Here is a 20,379-nt window from a genome sequence, read left to right on the forward strand (position 1 = left end):
GCCATCAGTTTTGTATTCTGTCCCCCTGTCTTTTGCTGATGTTCTTTCTCAAGCATCTGTCTGTAATGTCACATCATCTGTATACAGCAGCTTTATTATCTATCCCCTCCAACCTGTTTTCTAATGTAGTCGATCACCAGGATGAACAGCAGTGAGTTTAGAGATGAACCCTGATGCACACCCACTCCCAGTGAGAACCCCTCTGTGAGACCAAACACTGCTCATACTTGTGTCATTAGGTCCTTGTACACAGCCTGAACTAATTCTACCAATGATTCTGGGACTTCGAACCAATGCAGGACTACCCAGATCAGCTTTCCTGAGACGTTCTTGTATGCTTTCTCCATGTTTAGGAATGCCCATTTGGACTGTTTCCTCATCTCTACCTTCCTCTCAACTATCTTTCTCATTGTAAACAGCAGGTCAGTTCTACTGCATTCTGATCTGAATCCAAACTGCTCATCTCCCATCTTACTTTCTACTACTCTGCATATTCGTTTATCAATCATCCTTTCCAAAACTTTCATGCAGTGACAGGAGTTTGATACCTCTATATTGCCCATGGTTGTGAATTACCCCCTTGTTCTATGGGCAGTGCAGAGGCATTTCTTATCCCTTCACACAGAATAGTTATTCTGGATTCTTCCCTAGGAAAGCATTTCTTCCAGTGGACAAAGCAGAATTGTACAAATACAGCTTCTTGAGCTTTTCTATACAATCTGTGGCATCTGCCAAGGAATGTCTCAGGATTTTGGCATTCATGAATTCTGTGACTATCATATGATTCCCTTGTCCTGACTTCATACGAGAAAAATTCAATAGTACCTCAGGACAGTCCAGTCTCAGCATTAACACTCTTTACCTATTAAGATTCTAGTGTTGGGGTTTGTGAGAAGGGAGGTATTGTGGTGGTTGTACCAGTTCTCTCTCAGACTAGGCCACCCCCTTCTCCTTTGTACTTCATCTTCAGTCTGTTACAACAGATGTTTGAGACTTTGCTTGGTGTGGGGGGTTGTATCACAGGCGTGAAAGTGTACGGTCTGTGTAACAAGTAGGATGGACAAAACTACATCAGCGTCAAATTGATGCTGGTAGTAATTAATGCTTTTAAAGCCTTAAGTCTCTGATCCCAGGACCCTTATCACAGGTAACACCATAGTGATGTAGCATGTAAACAAACAAATGGGTATCAGAGCTTACCCTCTTTGCAGACTTGCCATGATAGCCTGGGATGTGGCAACTTAACTCAGTTTGGCTCTTCAGGCCACACACATTTTGTCAGAGCAAAATATTGTAGCAGCAAGCTTAGCAGGTCCAGGATAGATCCTCACAAATGAAGGGGTCTTCCAGGAATTGATCAATCTGTGGGGGACACCTCCAATTAATCTAATTAATCCCTTTCAAAAGGACAGTTAAATTCAGCTTTGGAGGCCTGGAGGACAGTTGTCTTCTCATTTCCATAGATGGAAATGCTCCTGTATGCTTTTCCACAATTCCCATTGATACAAATGGTTCTTCTAAACAGCCAAAAGGACTCTTTAAAGACAGTGACGATGAATCCATTTTCGCTCAGGCAGCAGTGTAGTTCTCCCTCCTTCTTTTTAGATTTGTCAAGGGCAATTACCACAAGCCTCTCCACAGACTGGCTTTACTCATACAAGACAGGGCTTGTTTGATAAACCCCAACCTGAAAACACTTCAGCTGACTGCTTGGATGCTAAACCTTTTATACCCTTTAGGCACCTTTTTTTTTCTGAGGATATGCAGCAAGTACTAAGGGAGGCTAAAAATGCTATTAAAAATCATATATGTACTAAGTGGAAGAGATATTTCAAGTTGGTGTCATGTGAAGAACCCTTCATCCAGTGAAGCCCCAGATGCTGCTGATTCTAGATTATTTGTGTGAACTATTAGTCTGGCTTTTCATACTCATATATCAAAATTCATCTTTTAGCCATTTTTGCTCATCTGCTCTTAGACCCCCCATTTATACCTACCCTCAAGTCAAGCATTTTTTGAAAGTGGTTTTACATATGTAGCCACCTAGAAAACAAAGGGCTCTTCCTTGGGATTTTAACTTTGAACTTGAAAAACTAACCAGGTCATCAGGCTGATTTGAGGTTACTGATTTGCAAAACTGTGTTACACACTGTCCAGACTTCTATAAGACGGGTATCTGAGTTACAAGCTTTTATGGTGAGTCAACCTTACCTTATTTTTCACAAAGACATGGTATCTTTGACAGCAGGTCCTACTTTTAGTGTAAAGAGGTTTCAGAGTTTACCTTGAGACAGTCTATTAATCTCACTGTATTCTTCCCAGAACCTACAAATCCTATGTACTCTGGATGTCCATAGGGGACTTAGATGCTGCCTGGACAGGAAAAAAATCTTTCAGGAAAACTGATCAGCTATTTGTCTACTATGGATGTTGTTGTTTATCTTTTTGGCTTTTCCCGGTTAGGGGTCGCCACAGTGGGACTCCAGTCCGCTAATGATCGGCAGTCGCTTTTTATGGTGCTGAGTTGCCAGCCTGATGCCCAACCTTCAGCGAAGGCACGCCCATTCACACATGTCTTTTGGAGGACACTCGACTGTGGGGAGGACATGCAGACTCCACACAGAAGGCACTCCAGCCGAGAGTCGTCAAAGCAGACATTTTCTAGATGGCTGTCTTATGATATTCCTTTTTTCTATTCTCACCATAACATGCCACTTACATGCAGGGTTATGGCCCATTCTATCAGGACTTTAGCTTCTTCTGTGACTTTTTGGAAAGAGGTGGACTCCAGAGGCAGCATCTTAGTCCTCTGTACATTCATTCAAAAAGCATTACAGACTTCCATGTCCAGAACAAGCTTTGTTAGGACCATTTTACAAGTGACCATGGATCCATAAATTCCTTCCTCCTACCTATATGTTCCTAAGCTATTCTAACCTACCCAAACAGCTTAGGCTACTGCATCAATGATCTAATGCTGAACATAGCACAGTTGTGTAAGTAATCATAGATAATTCCTATACAACTGTAGTGGCAGTCATCTCCTCCCTCTATCCCCCCTGTTTTGTTTTGATGTATTGCCAGGGTGTGGAGGTTTCTTTTTGGGGATAAACTCTTGTCTAGGCTTGGATGGACCCCAGGGCCATTAGCCTAGTAACCTCCTATGATCTTATGATCATATACTACATTTACAGATGTTTTACTGTTGCACTTCCTTTCCTACAATATTTCCTTTCAGGGCTACAGCCTCCCTTTGTGAGGCAAAGCTTTTGGTACCCAGACTGCTCTCCTTATGTGCTGGCAGTTAGAGCACATGGAAAGTGTCCTAAAGTTTTGAAAGCCGGGCAGTGGTCATATACTAGCAAGATATAATCCAAATAGCTTAAGCTACTGCAACAGTGATCTATTACAGCATCTACTGTTATAATCCACTTACTTACATAACTGTACTTTCCCTATAACATGACAGATGATTGCAGAGACCATCATTCTGGCAGCCATCAGGGATTTTTCCTGATTAAGGTCCAAACCCCACCACTTGAAAGCTTACACAGATGCCTGCACCATGATGTCCAACTATGCCTTTGTTTTGCATCTTAGTGCTTCAACCCACATGCTGTATGAGAGCTAGAATCCCCACTCTCCTGGTAGACCAAGACTATGTTTCTGGTCATGACTAACTTATGTGGAAACCTCCAATTACATGCTGGAGCACCTGTCCCTTACCTAGACATAAGGAAGTTTGCATTTTACCACTCTATCCTACCCCCCCTGCCCAGCTCTTCCAGTGTTTGATCCATTAAATGAACTCAGTGTGTCTTGGTCTACGCCAAAGATCTGTGCATATAAGCACTTTATGAAGTAGGAAGGTAACAGAAATGAAACTATGAAACTATATATGCTTGTAGCCTTAAAACAGATTTAGTTTTTGTTTGAAATAGAAAATATACTGATATCATGTACATCAGATGAGAAAAGCATTATAGTACACCACACCCTTCTTGAATGCTGTTTGGTGTGTTATTGCTACAGTGATGTGACCATTGCACTGGAAGATGAAGCTAAGTTGTGTCTCTGTTTCATCAATAGGTTGAAGATTGTACATAAAATTTAATTAGCCAACAGTACCAACAGTGTTGCTGTTTTCCACTTTAAAATGCATGGACAAGAGTAGATACTTGGGAATATATTGGGGCTACTTTGAAAATAAAGAAAACAGATACACTTGTTAACGAAGCAAAATTAGTACATATATGTAACATTTACAATGGGATGACCATACGGTGATCTTTGGTATCTCACTAATGAGATAGGTGCTAAGCAAAAACTGAGTCTGTAGTTTAATATATACAATAAATACATAAGAATTGACTCCACTGGCACAAAGAATAGCTAATGTATCAGAAACAAACTTGGTGAACTGCTTGATAAATGTGTGCAAAACTGAAAAATACAAATAATGGCCAGTGACAACAGAAGTGGGGTTGTAACATATTTAACACCAGTGTACTGTACTGCCCCACCACAATTTACATGTTGTTACCCCAAGTTGTGGATTACTTATATACAGGTAAAATGTAAGCGGTATAAATGAATCCTATTCCTAGAGTGTTTGCTGACATGCTATCATTGCTAAGCCTTACAGGTTGGAAAACCACAGCAGAGATGTAAGGAGATAGTTGTCCCCAGTGTTAAGGTACAGAACAAACTTCACTTCCTTATTATTTGTGAAACAATAAAAAAACTCTTAAATGTTACAATATTAAGCAATAGCAATAAGCACTCCAAAACTTCAGTTGTTAATTCCTCTTCTATGAAGGTACTGAAGAAGCACACTCAAACAGACTTAGTCACCGAAATAACTCTGCTTTAATTTATGATAAGCGTTTTTGTCGACCAGCTGGACTTCATCAAATCAACTTTTCAATAACAACTTTAACCCATAGAAAACTAATATATACATAAAAAGTACAAAGCATCATTAATCATGACTGACGACCTCATACATAGTAATGAGTACAGCCTACAACTAAAAGCTAGCTTGATATAACACAAGACAATTTTTTACAATCCAAACTAAGATAAGAAACAGAAAAAGTACTAATAAAACAAATTCCGGATAAAATGAAGTGCAGAAAGTACAGTTGTGCACACTTACCATAAATGTAGATGTTCAAGTGTATTCACTGTTGCAGTCAGCACATTTGGGTTATCTGTTTGCAGTAGCCCTCAGTTGGCCTGATTAACAAAGTATTGGGTCCTGTGTCGGTTGCTGTCCCTTCTTCCATGACGTCAGGTTGTCAGAGGTATAAAACATGCAGCCGATGCCATTACATCAGTTTTTCTTGCCCCAGATGTCAGGTGCCCCCTAATGGGAAGCAATTAAATCTATAAATATACAAGGTTATACCTCCAACAACAAAGCAAATACACCAAAAAAGCTTTTGAGCATAGCAAAGTAGAGTAAAGGTATAGCCAAAAGAAGAAAGGGGGCTGGAGGGAGGGTAACCAGGACTGCAACAGTGAATACACTCGAACAACTACATTTATGGTAAGTGTACACAACTGTACAATGTTCTTCATGTTTCACTGTTGCAGTCATCACATTTGGGTAGATTCCCAAAGCTAAGGATGGGAAGAGAAATTTAGATAGCATTAGGACCAGCTATAAGGCCCTGCAAGACTGCAGTGGCAAATCCAGCTCTGGATTTAGAGAAAATTGGCAGAAGGTAATGCTTGGTGAAAGTATGTACTGAACTCCAGGTAGCAGCTTCTAGGATGTCCCTGGTAGGGACGCCTCTGAGAAGGGCTGTAGAGGTAGATGCAGCCCTGGTTGAGTGGGGTCTGATCCCCTGTGGGATAGGTTTTCCATGGTGCTTGTAGCAGAAATGAATGCAATGGCCTATCCATTTGGAAATGGCTTGCTTTAAAATAGCCTTCCCCTCAGCCCCTGCAGCAAATGCCACCAGCAGTTGGTCAGATTTCCTTTGAGGTTTAGTCTTCTCCAAGTAGAATCTAAATTGTCTGTGCACGTCTAAGGAGTGCAGTATCCGTTTGTTCTGTGGGTTAGGAAAGAAGGTTGACAAACGAAAAGAATGATTAAGGGCCACACTGGATACCACCTTGGGCATGAAGGAGGGATTGGTCTTAAGGGACACCCTGTCCACATGAAAGATGATGAAAGGCTCCACTGCCATGAGGGCCTATAATTCAGATACCCTTCTTGCTGAAGTGATTGCTAAAAGGAAAGCTGTTTTCCAAGAGAGGAATTTTAAATCCGCAGTGGCAGCTGGCTCGAAAGGAGGAAGGGTGAGCTGTTCCAATACAAAGTTAAGGTTCCAGGCTGGAGTTATGGCTCTCCTGGGTGGTCGTAGATTTTTGGCCCTTCTGAGGAACTGCTTAAGCAGTGGATGAGAGAAGAGGGGAGGTTCTGTGTTATAATGAGCTGAAATGGCTGAGGTGTGAATTTTAATGGAGGAGAAAGACAGGCCCTTGTGAAGCATCTCAGTTAAGTATTGTAAAATCTGAGGTAAATTGGGCACTGCTGTGCTCATCCCTTGAGATTGGTTCCAGGCACAGCATCTTTTCCATTTTTCAGCATAAGATTTTCTAGTACTAGGCATCCTTGCCTCTAAAATGATATCCATCACTGGTTTACTGAGGGATGGTGAAGGAGAGATTAGGTAATTAGCCAGGCTGCTAGGTTCAGTGTATGAAGCTGAGGGTGCAGAATCTGGTTCTCCTGCTGAGACAATAGGGTAGGAGTCTGAGGCAGGTGCCATGGGGCCAACAGTGACACACTGCGCAAGAGGGGGTACCAGTACTGGCATGGCCAGTCTGGTGCAATCAAAATCATCCTTGGTTTGTCTTGTTTGATCTTTAGGTAGTACTTTGGAGAGGAGAGACAGAGGAGGAAAGGCATAAACTGATATGTTTTACCAGCTGAAGGACAGAGCATCCACTTTCTAAGCTTGTTTGTGGGGAGCCCTTGTGCAAAATGTGTCCAATTGATAGTTGTGGGGGGAGGCAAACAGGTCTATATCTGGGCTCCCCTATTTGCTTGTCAACATGTTGAAAATCCTTGGTTGCAGCTTCCACTCGTGTAGGTCCATGAGGTTTCTGCTTAGTTCATCTGCCAGTGTATTTAGTTTTCCTGGCAGGAATTGAGCTTGTAGATGCACTTGGTAGCTCAGGGCTGTGTTCCACAGTGCCATGGCTAGTCTGTGTAGGGGTAAGAATGTGTACCCCCCCTGCTTGTTTATGTACCACATAACAGTGTTGTTGTCCATCTTTACCATTAATTGTCCTGGAAGAATGTGGTCCTTGAAGGCTGTCAGAGCATGCTGTGCAGCTAACATTTATTTTTGATTGATATGCAAGTGCATTTGACTTGGGTTCCATTTGCCCTGAATGCACTTCCCTGCCAGGCGAGCCCCCATGCATAATCTGATGTGTCTGTTGTTAGAGTTTGGGTGGCAGGAGGTGGTGTGAATAGTAGTCCCTTATTTTGGTGGCAAGCCTCTGCCCACCAAATAAACTCTAGGCGTAGGTAAGGTATGACAGGAAACATTGCCTCTAGATCCTGAGAATGTTGACACCATAGGCTTTTTAGATACCATTGTAGTTTCCTCATATTCAGTCTTGCATATGGAATCAGAAGAATGCAGGAGACCATGAACCCCAAGGCTTGTAGTATTTGCCTTGAAGATAGTAGGGTTTTTGTAGCCAATTGTTTGAAGTAGGTTGTCAAATTAATTTGTTTCTCTGGTGTGAGGAAAGCCATCTGGGAAGTTGTATTCAAGCTTGCTCCCAGGAATATGATTTGTTGACAGGGTACCAGGTGTGATTTCTTTTTGTTTATGGTGTACCCCAGACAAGTTAGCACCCTTTGTACAAAGGCCAGATGATTCAAAAGTATGTCCTTGCTTTCTGCCTGAATTAAACAATCATTTAGGTATGGGTATATTTGAATATTTCTTTGCCTGCAAAATACAATGGCTGGGGCTAGGCACTTTGTGAATACCCTGGGCGCATTAGATAAGCCAAGGGGCAGTACAGAGAACTGGTAGTGATTGTAGTCTGCTTTGAAGCGTAGGTATCTTCTGCAAAATTCCCTGATAGGGATGTGCAGGTATGCTTCTTTTAAATCGAGTGTTACCATCCAGGCATCTTTTCCTAGCATAGGAAGCAACTGGTGAAGAGTCAGCATCTTGAAGTTTGGAATCAGCAAAAGATGTTTAGTATAGACAGGTCCAGAATAGGATGCCATGAATTGTCCTTTCTGGGTACCAGGAAAAGTCTGGAGTAGAAACCTTGTCCTTTTTCCTCTTCTGGTACAGTTTGAATAGCCTTTATGTTTAAAAGGGAGAGTATTTGATTTTGAGCCTCTGCCCACTGATTTGGGGGTAGATCTGGCCAATCTTTTGGCGTTTGGTAATGTGTGGAAGCAAAATCTGTATCCTTGGGACACTATATTTAAAACCCATTTGTCCTGGGTAATGAGTTCCCAGTTTTTGGCCTGCAGACCAATCTTTCCCCCTAAAGGAGCATTCAGTTGAGAAGTGCTTGGAAGTTTTAAAATCAAGTCATTGAGACAGTTTTCCATAGGGGGGAGTCTTACTACTCCCAGATTTGGAAGTGGAAGCCCCCCACTGCTTAGTCTTGTGCGTACCCTGGGACTGAAACCTGGGATTTCTGTTGTGTCTGGGTTTGGATTGAGAAGTCTTGAAAGGAGCTGGAAAGGACCAATTCTTAGAGGGCCAATTCCTACTAAATCTTGGAGGCTGAACCTGTAAGAAATCTTTAACAGTTTGCATAGATTTAGCTTTATCTTCCATCTTTTTAAGAACTTCCTCAGCTTTGTTGCCAAACAGATGGTCCTGATTTAAGGGTGCATCCAACAGTTTAGCTTTAACATGATCAGGCAAATATTGTTCCTTAAGCTAAGCATGCCTTCTGAATATAGACTCAGTAACAGCAGCCCTGCAAGAGGCCTCTAAAGAATCAAACCCATTTTGTAAAGTATGTTTTCCAACCTGTTCAGCAGAATGTATTAAATCCTGGAATTCCTTATTTTCAGCACAGTCAGAAATCAACATCATTTTCTGTTTAAGCAATCCAATAATATGTTGTTGATACTTTAACATATGAAACTTACAGTTTAGGGCCCTAATGGCCAAGGTTGCAGAAGTGTAAACCTTCTTACCCATCTATCCAGCGCCCTGGAATCTCTATCAGAAGGGGTAGGGTTTTTGGCAGTAGAGGCCTTAATGCCCTTGGGTCCCTGTGAAATAGTCTCTGGATCCGCAATAGGATTTTTAAAAAGGAACTTGTGAGAATCAGGAACCCTGTAATATCTGTCAGGTTTTCTGGGAGCATGAGGCAAAGAATCAGGGGCCAAACTAGATTCCAAAAAAGGCATCATCAACAATGTCTAGTACAGGAGGTATAGCTAAAGGCCTATGCTAAGGCAAGAGTAAGAAATCCCTAAGCCTCTTTTTCGAATCAGAAAAATCCTGGCTTTCCCAGTGTAAATGTTCCCTTAGAGTGTGCAAGGTTTCACCAAAAGAAAAATCCTCTGGAGGGGAAGCAGAGGGAATGGAGTCCTCTGCATCAGAATCCTCATAAGTAGATAAGGGTAAATCCAGATCATCAGAAGAATCAGAAAAATCAGAATCCTGGTCAGAAGATTCATACACAATTTCAGTCCTAGGCCTCTTAGAAGAGGGTGATTGGCTTCCCCTGATTAAAGTTATTAGATCTTCAGCCATTCTTATCATTTGTTATTTTAGGCATAGAGGCCTGAGCATGTGGCCTGGGCATTGGTTTTCTAGGCATGGTTCGAGGTTTAGGCCTTAAAGAAGAAGGAGGAGGCATCGGTTTAATATGCAAGTCCATAGGCCTGAATACACCCTCAGAAGCCGGTGCCTGCACAGCGGCTCCGGACCCATCCAAGGTAGAGACATCCGCAGGTTCCACAGTTGAAGCATCTCGCAGCATACCAGACTCCAAATGGGTCTCAGTAGAGGCCTGCAAATCAGAAGTAGCGGGCATCAGGGGCTGCAAAAACGCCTCACTGAGTACCGGCGAACTGGTGACGGCTTAGGAGAAGCATAGTCAACAGCTTTGGACCTAGGCAGCCTGTCTCTGTCTTTATCTTTGTGTTTTTTTCAGAATTTCAGTAGTCGGATGGCTTACCGAAGACATTTCTGGATAATTGAACCGAGAACCAAAATATTTAGAGGTGAAAATATACTGACGACGGATAGTGCGTTGATTAAATAAAGCACAAAACTGACAGCAAGGTACGTTGTGATCAGGGCTTAGGCAAGGAATGCAGTATGAATTAAAATCTTTGTGAGATATTTGCTTTCCACAAGAAATGCAATTATTAACTTTTACTGACATTGGTAAGGAGCAAGAAAAAGTTTCTCCAATGGGGTACTTAGCTTTAGTTGAAGACTTCAGTTCTGAAACTCGAAAATGAAAATTTCAGGAGATGGCCGATCGGCACTTGAGAACTGCTTCTGCTTCAGGCACCGCATGGCAAGATAGACTGATGTAATAGCATCGCCTACATGTTTTATACCTCTGACAACCTGACGTCATGGAAATAGGGACAGCAACCGATGCAGGACCCAAAACTTTGTTAATCAGGCCGACTGAGGGCTACTGCAAGCAGATAACCCAAATGTGATGACTGCAACAGTGAAACATGAAGAACATCTAGTAATCAAATCCTAGTCAGTCCCCTACACTGGAACAAGGTGTCACAAAACTCCCGACAATACAGGCTATTTAGCACCAAAGTGACAACAAGACCCTTCCAAAAGGAGTGATAAACTAGCAAAAAAAAAATCAGACAGCTGAACTGAAGAAGTGTGTGTGTGTGTGTGTGTGTGTGTGTGTGTGTGTGTGTGTGTGTGTGTGTGTGAGTGTGTGAGTGTGACAACAGACACAAGAGAATAGTCCCCACAAGATGTATGATCTTCGGTGGTTGTCAAACTATCATAATATCAGGCTAGGAAACTCTTTACACCGAGGAAAATATATAAAATACTTTAAAGGTAACTATAATACTTTGAATGCATTATTTTATGTAACATGGAATAATAACTTATAAAATGCATCTTTAAAATGCATGTTACCCATCCCTACAGTTATTTTAGTGCATGTCATTCTTTATTTAATGTAGAATGCACATTTATTTTTTTGTCTGTCTTTGTTGACCGGGAAAAGTCCAACTGGGTAAAACCCATTTTCAGCAGAGGCCCAGGGAGAAAAGCTCACATGGTGTACTTTTATAATTGCAGGTTAAAGGTTCTACAGATGAGCTTATTTACACGATTTTTAAATATTTTTAAAGATTTTTTACACAATCATAGCATTTTAACACAAAAACAAGAGAAAATAACATAAATTCGCTAATTGTTGAATAGAAAAACAACATACAATAACAATTAATGGCTTCACTATGAAGGATCGAAATTTCAATACATCAAACCTCTGACTGGTGAAAACCAGAAGATTGAAGTACTGAAATATCAAACCGATAAAAAACCCCCTAAAATGTGAAAACTCATTTCATATTTTTTCAGGGGGGCTGCACCCCCTGCACCCCCCACATCCCCTGCTACTTAAACATACCAACTCCAAGATCACACTACAGTGAACAGAATGGTAAAATTCTCATTTCGCACTGTACGGTAATCTTCATTCACAAGGTTCGATATTTCAGCACTTTGATCCTCTGGTCTTCGACAATCAGAGGTTCGATATACTGAAATTTTGATCCTTCAAAGTGAAACCCAATTAATGTACTTAGGGAACAGATCATACTGGGGTGTTTTTGAGTTTAGTAGTAATTTAGAGACAGACAAGTAGAATGTAGCTTAAAATGATGAGAGATATGAAAGGAGAAGTTATGGAAATAAGCATGAAGAAAAATGGACAGAGGAAGAATTGTAGTTAGTGGTGGGGTGTAAGAGAAGGAGAAAAAGTAAGACTTTAGGAAATAAGTGCAGTCTGAGGAGGAGTGATAGGCTGGGGTGGCCATGGTGGTGCAGTGGTTAGCACTGCTGCCTCACAGCAAGAGGTTCTCTGGTTCGATTGTCAGCTGGGGTGCCTTTTGTATGGAGTCTGCATGTCCTCTTTTCAGGTGTGTGGGTTTCCTCCAGGCTTTCCAGTTTCCTCCCATGTTCAAAAGACACGCAGTAGGTGGATTGGGCACTCTAAATTACCCCTAAATGTATGTGTGTGTGTGTGTGTGTGTGCATGCGCACCTCCCGTAGAAGGTTGGGTGCTGGGCTGGCAATTCAAAACTGTAAAACTCCACTGTTTATCATTCTGTGGACTATTGTTCTGCTGTGGTGACCCCTAATGGGAAAAAGCTGAAAGGAGGAGAAGCAATAGGCTACAAAAAGATTGGGAAGCAAAGTGGCTGTAAGTGCTGGAAAAAAGTAAGGGTCTATATTACATTATTGAAGTTTCAAAATGGTGAATCTGATATGGTCGATACCATATAATTGAAGTCTTGAAACATCGAAAATGTAATAAAACAACAACTTACAAAAACAAACCATTTAAATGAACACACCTCCTGCTACTTAAATATACCAACTCTGAGATTGCACTGGAGTGCAGAAAAGGGAAATCTTCCCTTTCCACACTGTACAGAGATCCCCATTAAAAGATTTGAAGTTTCAAGACTTTGCTCATATGGTGTCGACCATATCAGATTCGAAGTTTTGAAACTTTGATTTTCTGATATAGACCCAAAAGTAATATGAGTAAAGCTAGCCAGTTGAGCAGGAAGAACAGAGACATTCTTTTGACACATAATGAGACTAGAGACAGTCTTCAGTAGTGTTGAATGTCACAGTGATACATAATAAAAGTTAATTTCTGGAGCGAAGGTCTCTATTGGGTGAATAGTACAGCAGAGTATTTGGTACTGCTGGGCATTTGTCTGGAGAGTACAATAGGTTCTGGGTAATGGTTAGTTGTGAGTATGTCAAATGCTTTGGGAATTCAAGTCAGTTCAATTGTTTATTACAAAGCAGTGGTGTGTTTTATAAGGCTGGTTAGTTGCAAAATTAGATATTTTGTAGTACCAGGAAGTTAGTTTAGTTTTTATACATAGTGTTGATATTTGTAAGAATATGGGATGCGTAAATAGAAAAGAACATACCTATGTTGTTGCTAAGGTAATCCTTGCTTGATCAGTCAGGTAGTGTTTGTCCCTATAGAGGGAACTGAGATTTTGGTGAGTTTTCTCTATGGAATGAAGTATGTGGTGACCATATTTGAGCTTGTCATCTATATGAGTAGTTTAGTTTGGTTTATGGCTTCTATTTTTGTGTTACTACTTGAGATAATAGGAAATGTGTGTTTCTGGCTAAGGTGTTGTTTTGGACTTAACAGCATAAGCTTGTTTATTTAGCATTAAGCAGCAAGTTAGACATTTTTGGCCATATTTTAATGTCAGTGAAAGTTTACTGAGTGATTTCCTGTAATTTTGTTATGGAGATCAGATAAGGGTTGAATCACTGGCATATTGTACAAGAATGACAAGTGTTGTAGTGGTATGAAGTTTATTTATATAAATGTTAAACAGAAGGGGGCTGAGTAATGACCCCTGGGGAACACAAACAGAGATTGGTTGGTCTCTCTAGTTTGCCTGATAGTGTGTGTTACAGATGGCACCCTGTAGCTGCACCCTTTTAAAAGATTCATTATTTTTTTTTCCAATTCCTTTTTATTAGGGTTATATCAAAACCAAATGAAGACAAGAAAATGATATAGCAGAGAATAAAACAATAACATACAATATACAGACCTACAAACATAAAACCTATATACATTAGATAACCTATATACAGTTCATATCTATATCAAGCTATGCAGCATACAGAAATATGCGTTACAATCATGTCAGAATGAGTTCAAATATCATTTTCCAAGTGTCCTTCTGGGTCCATTTTTTCCTCATGGAATACCATAAATATTTATGAGCCAGGGGGAAAAAAAAAATAAATAAATAAAAGATTCATTAATGTGGTTCTCCACTGGGGCACACATTCTGTTTGTCTATCACCCAGTCAGCAAACTAAAGCTTTTTTTATTTCCAATGCTCAACCCTTCAGTTAGAATTTATGACTTTTTTTGCTATGATATCCAGCCTGTTCAATTCAGTTCCTTCAAACACATCCTAATAACTTTGTTGAACCAGGTTATATCCCTCTTTTCTTATCTGTCTTCCAGGCAGAATAGTCCCAACATGTAGCATCTTGATATAGCTTCTGCTCCATTGCTTTTGCAACTGAAGTGACCTTCCTCTGTACCTACTATAGCATATCTGGTTCCTTGTCCTCATATGACATTCAGAATTTGATGCAATAATCTATCTGAAGCCTCACCAGTGGACTATAAAAAGAAAGATTGTCCTCCTTGTTCCTGGGGCATCTTTGTCCCTGAAGATTCAGCCCAAGACCAACCTGGCCTTGTCTGTTATTTGCTTGCTGAACTGTTACACCGCTTTCAAAGGCTGGACTAGGAAAGCTACAAAACGTTAAACACATATCAACAATCTTAAACTAAATAGCAATACAATAAGGTTACTAAAGCAGTGTGGCTAACAGTAATTAGCAGACATACAGTGAAATGGATACGTACAACTGCAAATGTCCCCATCCAGATTCTTGTGGTGACATTGACTTGGTACTTGGTGTTCTGTTTCAGGTCTTCTAATGTACAACTAAACGTCGAGCATTCTACATTATGGCAGCTCTGTCACAATAAGAGAACACAAACATGATAAATGTCTATCACAATGGCGGAACAAACACATAATACATGTCAGAGAAAGTTAATTCAAGCAATTTAGCTAGACAAATGCTTTGTTCCCTTTACTTGTGAGAGTACAATGCTATAGTAATACAATGCAGATCTGTTTATACACATTGATTCTTAGAACAAAGATCCTGAAGAAACTTTTGGAGTTAATCTTTTCCTATTGTCAGCAGATAAAATCTGAACTGTATCAGCCGCCTAAGCCTAAAAGTTCTCATACCACTGAATATTTTAAAAGCAAGATTCTTAAGCATAGTTAAAATGCACTTAAAATTAATATGTTTTTTAATAATACTGAAATCAATGAAAACCTTCTTTTCCCACCCCCTCTCACCCAATGTCCAACCTCAAGCAACACATTTCACACCATTGATTTGCCAATCCCTACCCCCTCACCAGCCACAGTAGCTCTAGTACAACCAAGCTGGACCTATCTCTCCTGAGGGACCAGGGCCCATAGCCATTCCTTTTTTCTTCTTGTATCTTTATGTGACTACTGATTATCTGCGATCAACTGATGGGTCTCCTCTATTTCCTGTGCCTATTTGGCATAACTACCCACCTTTCCCATAGACTGGGTCCACTGGTGTCTTGGTCAGCTGATACTGTAAACATCACTGATTGGTAGGTGGAAGGGCAGGACATCACAACATCCTAATAAGGTGATATCCAGGCAGCTAGAGGGGATTTTGCTGATTTTGTCCTAACTCTCTTGAGACACAAACATGCACAGTAGCATGCCTGCACTTAACTTACAACTGAAACACTCTACATTACTGTCTATATGCATGCTTGTTACTCTCAGGCATTTCACCTCAACAAAGACCAACAACACCTACTCTATAACCCTAGGATAAGGTAGATGACCTCCATCTCTTGGGACATAAGGTTAAACTTTGTAATACCGCAGAACGAATCTCAACCACTGTGATACTGTTTTGAATCCCTGTAAAGCATTTTGGCAGGGCTGGTGGAGGAGAAACAATATGGACAGCAGGCAGATGTCTACTCATGTATTAGAATTTGGTATGCAGGAGTTTTTGTTTCTTTATGTCCCAATTTCCCTTTCCCTCTATGGTGCAATAGATAACTGCATTCGGCTTCTAGTAAAACAAAATGACATTCAAATGTTGTGGGTTCAAGTCTCACCAGAGTTCATATTGAAGTCTGGCAGCTAATGCAGAGGATTAAGGCCATAAGCAGTTATCAGGCTACTTGATTCCTTCAGTCTTCGTTTGCTACTGTGTGACTCTGTGCAAGTCTCTTAACCAGACATAGTTCTGGGCAATTGGGAAATAGTCTGTTGTACTGCATGCTTAGTAACCACCTGTGAACATACTGTCACATGCACTGGGATCATCGATAGCAGACTGCGCCTGCTGCAGTATATTTCCATTTCATTAAAGTATGCTTTGCCAATGTACTTTTTGCCATTTGGGGATGTCATTGAATCTCTTCAGGGCTAGCATGTGAACTCCACCAGGGTCACTTATCTGGTTGAGATAACCCACACATGAACACATGAGGGAGGATAGAAAGTCTTTGGCAATCTAATAATTCCTCCAGATCAGGCCTCCAGTACCCAAGCTGCAGCTCAGATTTGGAACAGCTCTTGTACAGATGGACATCCTGCTCCTACATCACAGGTTAGTATCTGCAGCAGTCACCTGAAGTCTGATAGCCCTTGATGAAGGAATGAAATCAACATACCAGCACTAGTGCATTAAGGAAGTATAGCATGTGGACAAGTTTGTGAAAAATACAGAGACCTTTATGCATCCTATCCTTGACTTAGCACCTTAGGAGTATCCACAGCAAACTTAAGCAGGATTAAAGCTATATTTCATAACTTAATCCAGTCAGCAACTTGACTACGTCATTCATTGCACACTGTATATAGATTCATAGGTTCATAGGTTGGTACTAGGCTATTGGCCCTAGGGCCTATGCAAGACTAGCCATAACAATTCCCTGGATATTTCTTCCCACAATATTTACTTCTCTGGGCCCCTGTCTAGCAGGGCGACTGACATGATCCCCGGGGTGAATTTCCTATCTCCCATCCAATCATCAAGGTTGTTTTGAAGAGGGCCAATGAAGCGCTCTGCTTGACATGTATGGGCAGTCTATTCCAGAGTATGGGGAGTCTCTGGGTCAGGAACCTATCCCTCAAGCATGTTTTGTTCATTGTGATGACAAGGTTTAGATCCCTGGAGTGTGTGGCTCTGATGGATTAGGATTTCTTTAAGTGGAGCATGTCCAACAGCTCAGGGTTTGACATGGCTTTGTATGTTAAGCAGAGATCACCTCTGAGTAGACAATATGCCACAGAGTATAGCTGGAGTTTTTTTTAGATGGTCAGCATATGGCATCTGCTTTAGGCCTGTGATTCTTTTAGTGAGGCATTTCTGTGGCTTTTCCAGCTGTTGCAGATGTCTTGTGAGGTACATACCAAATGAGGCATTATACTCTATAATGAGTCTAATGAGGGATGAGTACAGTGGGACAATGACCTCCTTTTTTCTGGATGAAAAGCCCTTAGTGATGAGGTGTGCCACATAGAAGGATTTCCTGACTGTTGTGGTGATGTGGTTATCGAAAGTGAGACCACTGTCCACCTGTGTCCCTAAGTCTCTCATCAAACTTTCGATGTTTAGTGTCCTGCCACCTATGTGGTAATTCATGGGTACATGTTTTTTTCCAAAGGGGATAATTATACATTTCTTGGCATTAAGCTTGAGCCCATGGCTCTGGCACCAGGCATCTGTTTCTGTAAGGCCCTTTTGTAGAATATCCACATAATTTGGGAATTCAATAATGACTCCCAGTTTGCAGTCATCTGTGAACTTTGTTAGCCAGAGTCCCATAGTGTTGGCCTATACTTCAGAGAAGTAGATGCCAAACAAGAGTGGTCCCAGGACTGAATCCTGAGGTACTCCACTTGTCACTTGTCTGGAGCTGGATTTGGAGTTGGCTACTTTTACAGTCTGGGTTCTGTCAGTAAGCTAGTTGGCAACCCATCGAGTGAGGTAGGGATTAATGCCCAGCTTAGTAAGTTTATCTATGATTCCAGGTGGGAGATGGTGTCAAATGACTTGGCGAGGTCCAGATAGGCTGTGTGGACCGCTTTACTCTTGTCCACAGCTCTGGAGACTGATTCGAAGAAGTCAATCAGATTCAGGAGACAAGATCGGCCCTTCACAAACCCAAACTGGGTGGGGTCTAGTGTTTGAAGGTTGCCAATGTCTTTGTTTATAAGTTCCATGACAATGCGTTCCATGCCCTTGCCGATCAGGCTTGCCAGACTGATGGGACAGTAGTTCCCGGGATCCAAGGTGGATCCTCCCTTGTGCAGCGGGATAACTGTAGCTGTGCGCCACTCAGTGAGCACGAAGGCTGAGGTGAGGCTATGATTAAACATGACACTTTGGTAAGGTGCCAGTTAATTTTGTAGTTCATGTAGTACACAGCCTGGGATGTCATCTGGTCCTATGGATGTTGTATTCTTAGCTTTTGAGAGTGCGGTTTTTACCTGTGTGGCCATGAATTTGGCAATCCTTTGGTATTGAGATGGGCGCTTTAGGGGGTGAGAGGGGGGTGAAGATGGCACTAAATCGATCTGCCAGGATATTGGCAATATCCTTGGGATCAGTATATTTAATGCCATTCTGTTGTAGCTCAGAGTAGATCTGAGCATTGCCATTTAGATTATTGACATAACTATAGAATGCCTTGTGGTTGTCTTTGGAATCTTTGACAATTTTATTTTCGTAACTAGCTTTTGAGGATTTTATGAGGGATCTCAGCTTCTTACTGAGGCTGGTGAGGGAGTTTTTTGCATCCTGGGATTTTCCTCTTTTCTGCAACAGTTTCTTCCTTCTGTTGTATAGTTTGTTTATAGCAGGGAACCACCAGATTGGCTTCCTTTTTTTGGAGAAGATCATCTTGGTTCTCTTTGGGATGGCACGATTCATGCACGAGTGGATGTGCTTGTACAGTGCCTTAGTGTAGGATTCTGCAGTCGAACTTCCAGATCCCGTCTGTATGGGTGTTGTGAAGTTTGTCACTTCTGACTTCAGTAGCATGAAGTTGGCTTTGGAGAAATTTTTTAAGGAGGTTTCCTTACTGGGGGTTGGGATGTGGATGTCAAGGGTGATTTGTTTATGGTCAGACCTGACCAATGAGGGGTTGACCACTGGTCTGGAGCATCTATCTCCCATGTTGGTAATGACCAGGTCTAGGATATTGGAGCCCCTGGTGGGACAATGGATTAGTTGATCCAGGGCACTGAAATCTATAAATTCCAAGAACCGTTGGGAAAAGGAGTTGGTACCCGAGTAGTTTTCCCAGTTAATGGCAGGGTAGTTGAAATCACCCAGTATTAGGGTGTTTGGTTGTATCTTAATATTTTCCAGTATGTTTAGAAAGGTGTAGTGAGAATCTTGGGGCATGGTGGGGGATCTGTAGCAAGCACAATTTGGATTGCAGTCTTACCCTGTGTTAGTTGCACCTGGAGAATTTCAGATGCATTGTGTTGGGCAACTAGCCTGGAGGTGTGAATATCCTTGGTGAATATGAACACTCCTCCACCTTTAGTGTTTCGGTCTTGGTTTTGTGGCCAAAAAGTGTGGTAAGAATTGTAGCCTGGTATTGCAGGGGTGCTCTCTGGAGCCTTGAACCAGGTCTCAGTTACTGCACAGATATCGATATTCTCCATTTTTAGGAGTGCCTCGAGAGAGTGCATTTTGAGGTTTAGACTTCTTAGCATTGAGTAACATTACCTTCAAATTTTGCATGCTTGTATCTGTTACGGTGGTGGTTTTATCCTTTTAACCTTGCCTAAAAAGGCTCTATAGGGGTGGCAAGAGCTTTAGCCAGTAACCTGAATCCCAGGGGTGACAGGTACAGACCATCTCTGGCAAAGCATCGTGGTCTGTTGATCATGTCTTCCCAGGCAGACAAATACTGAATCCCCTTTGAATGACACCAGAAGCTTAGCCAATTGTTGAAGTCAATCATTTTGTCCTTATACTGTGGTATCATTCTGGGCGAAGGCAGGATGCTACTCAGGGCTAGGGTCATACCTGCCTGGGTCACATGACCCAAGAGCTCTTCCATGTCTCTTTTCATGTAGTGCAGGGAGGTACGTCTCAAGTCATTCACTCCAGCATGGACAATGACAGAGTCATATTTGTACTTGTTGTGGAGTGACTTGAGTGCATGCATTATGTGGAAGATCCTGGCACCCAACAGGCAGCTGACTGTAATTATCTCCTTGTTCAGCCTGGTGAGTGGGACATCAGTGTGCCTGACTATAGAGTCACCTATAACTAAAGTGCTGGGTACATTGTCTTGCCTTAGGGTCTGTTGTTGGGTGGCACACTGGTGTTGTGAGCTATGGTTGTGACTGGTGTTTGTTTGCGTTTCAGCTTCGGAGGTCCTTGTTGCTTGGGCAGGTTAATGTTAAGGGACTCCGCATATGTGGGTTTAGTGTTGCTATGTGTGGGTGTTGATGGTGTGGGTTTTGAA

The 20,379-nt window shown here is 41.7% G+C and overlaps 1 protein-coding gene across 1 annotated transcript in view; it reads right to left on the bottom strand.

Moving 5' to 3' along the window:
- The window catches only part of ITGA2 (integrin subunit alpha 2), a 2,089,078-nt gene that overhangs the window by 55,111 nt on the left and 2,013,588 nt on the right, over window positions 1-20,379 (bottom strand). The window contains exon 27 of the mRNA XM_044064418.1: window positions 14,656-14,787. Coding sequence (XP_043920353.1) covers window positions 14,656-14,787 — 132 coding nt within the window. The remainder of the gene's footprint in view (window positions 1-14,655; window positions 14,788-20,379) is intronic.

The sequence above is a fragment of the Protopterus annectens genome, chromosome 2.part2 (assembly GCF_019279795.1).
Source record: "Protopterus annectens isolate FY-2018-M chromosome 2.part2, PAN1.0, whole genome shotgun sequence".
In the NCBI taxonomy this organism is placed as follows: Eukaryota; Metazoa; Chordata; order Ceratodontiformes; family Protopteridae; genus Protopterus; species Protopterus annectens.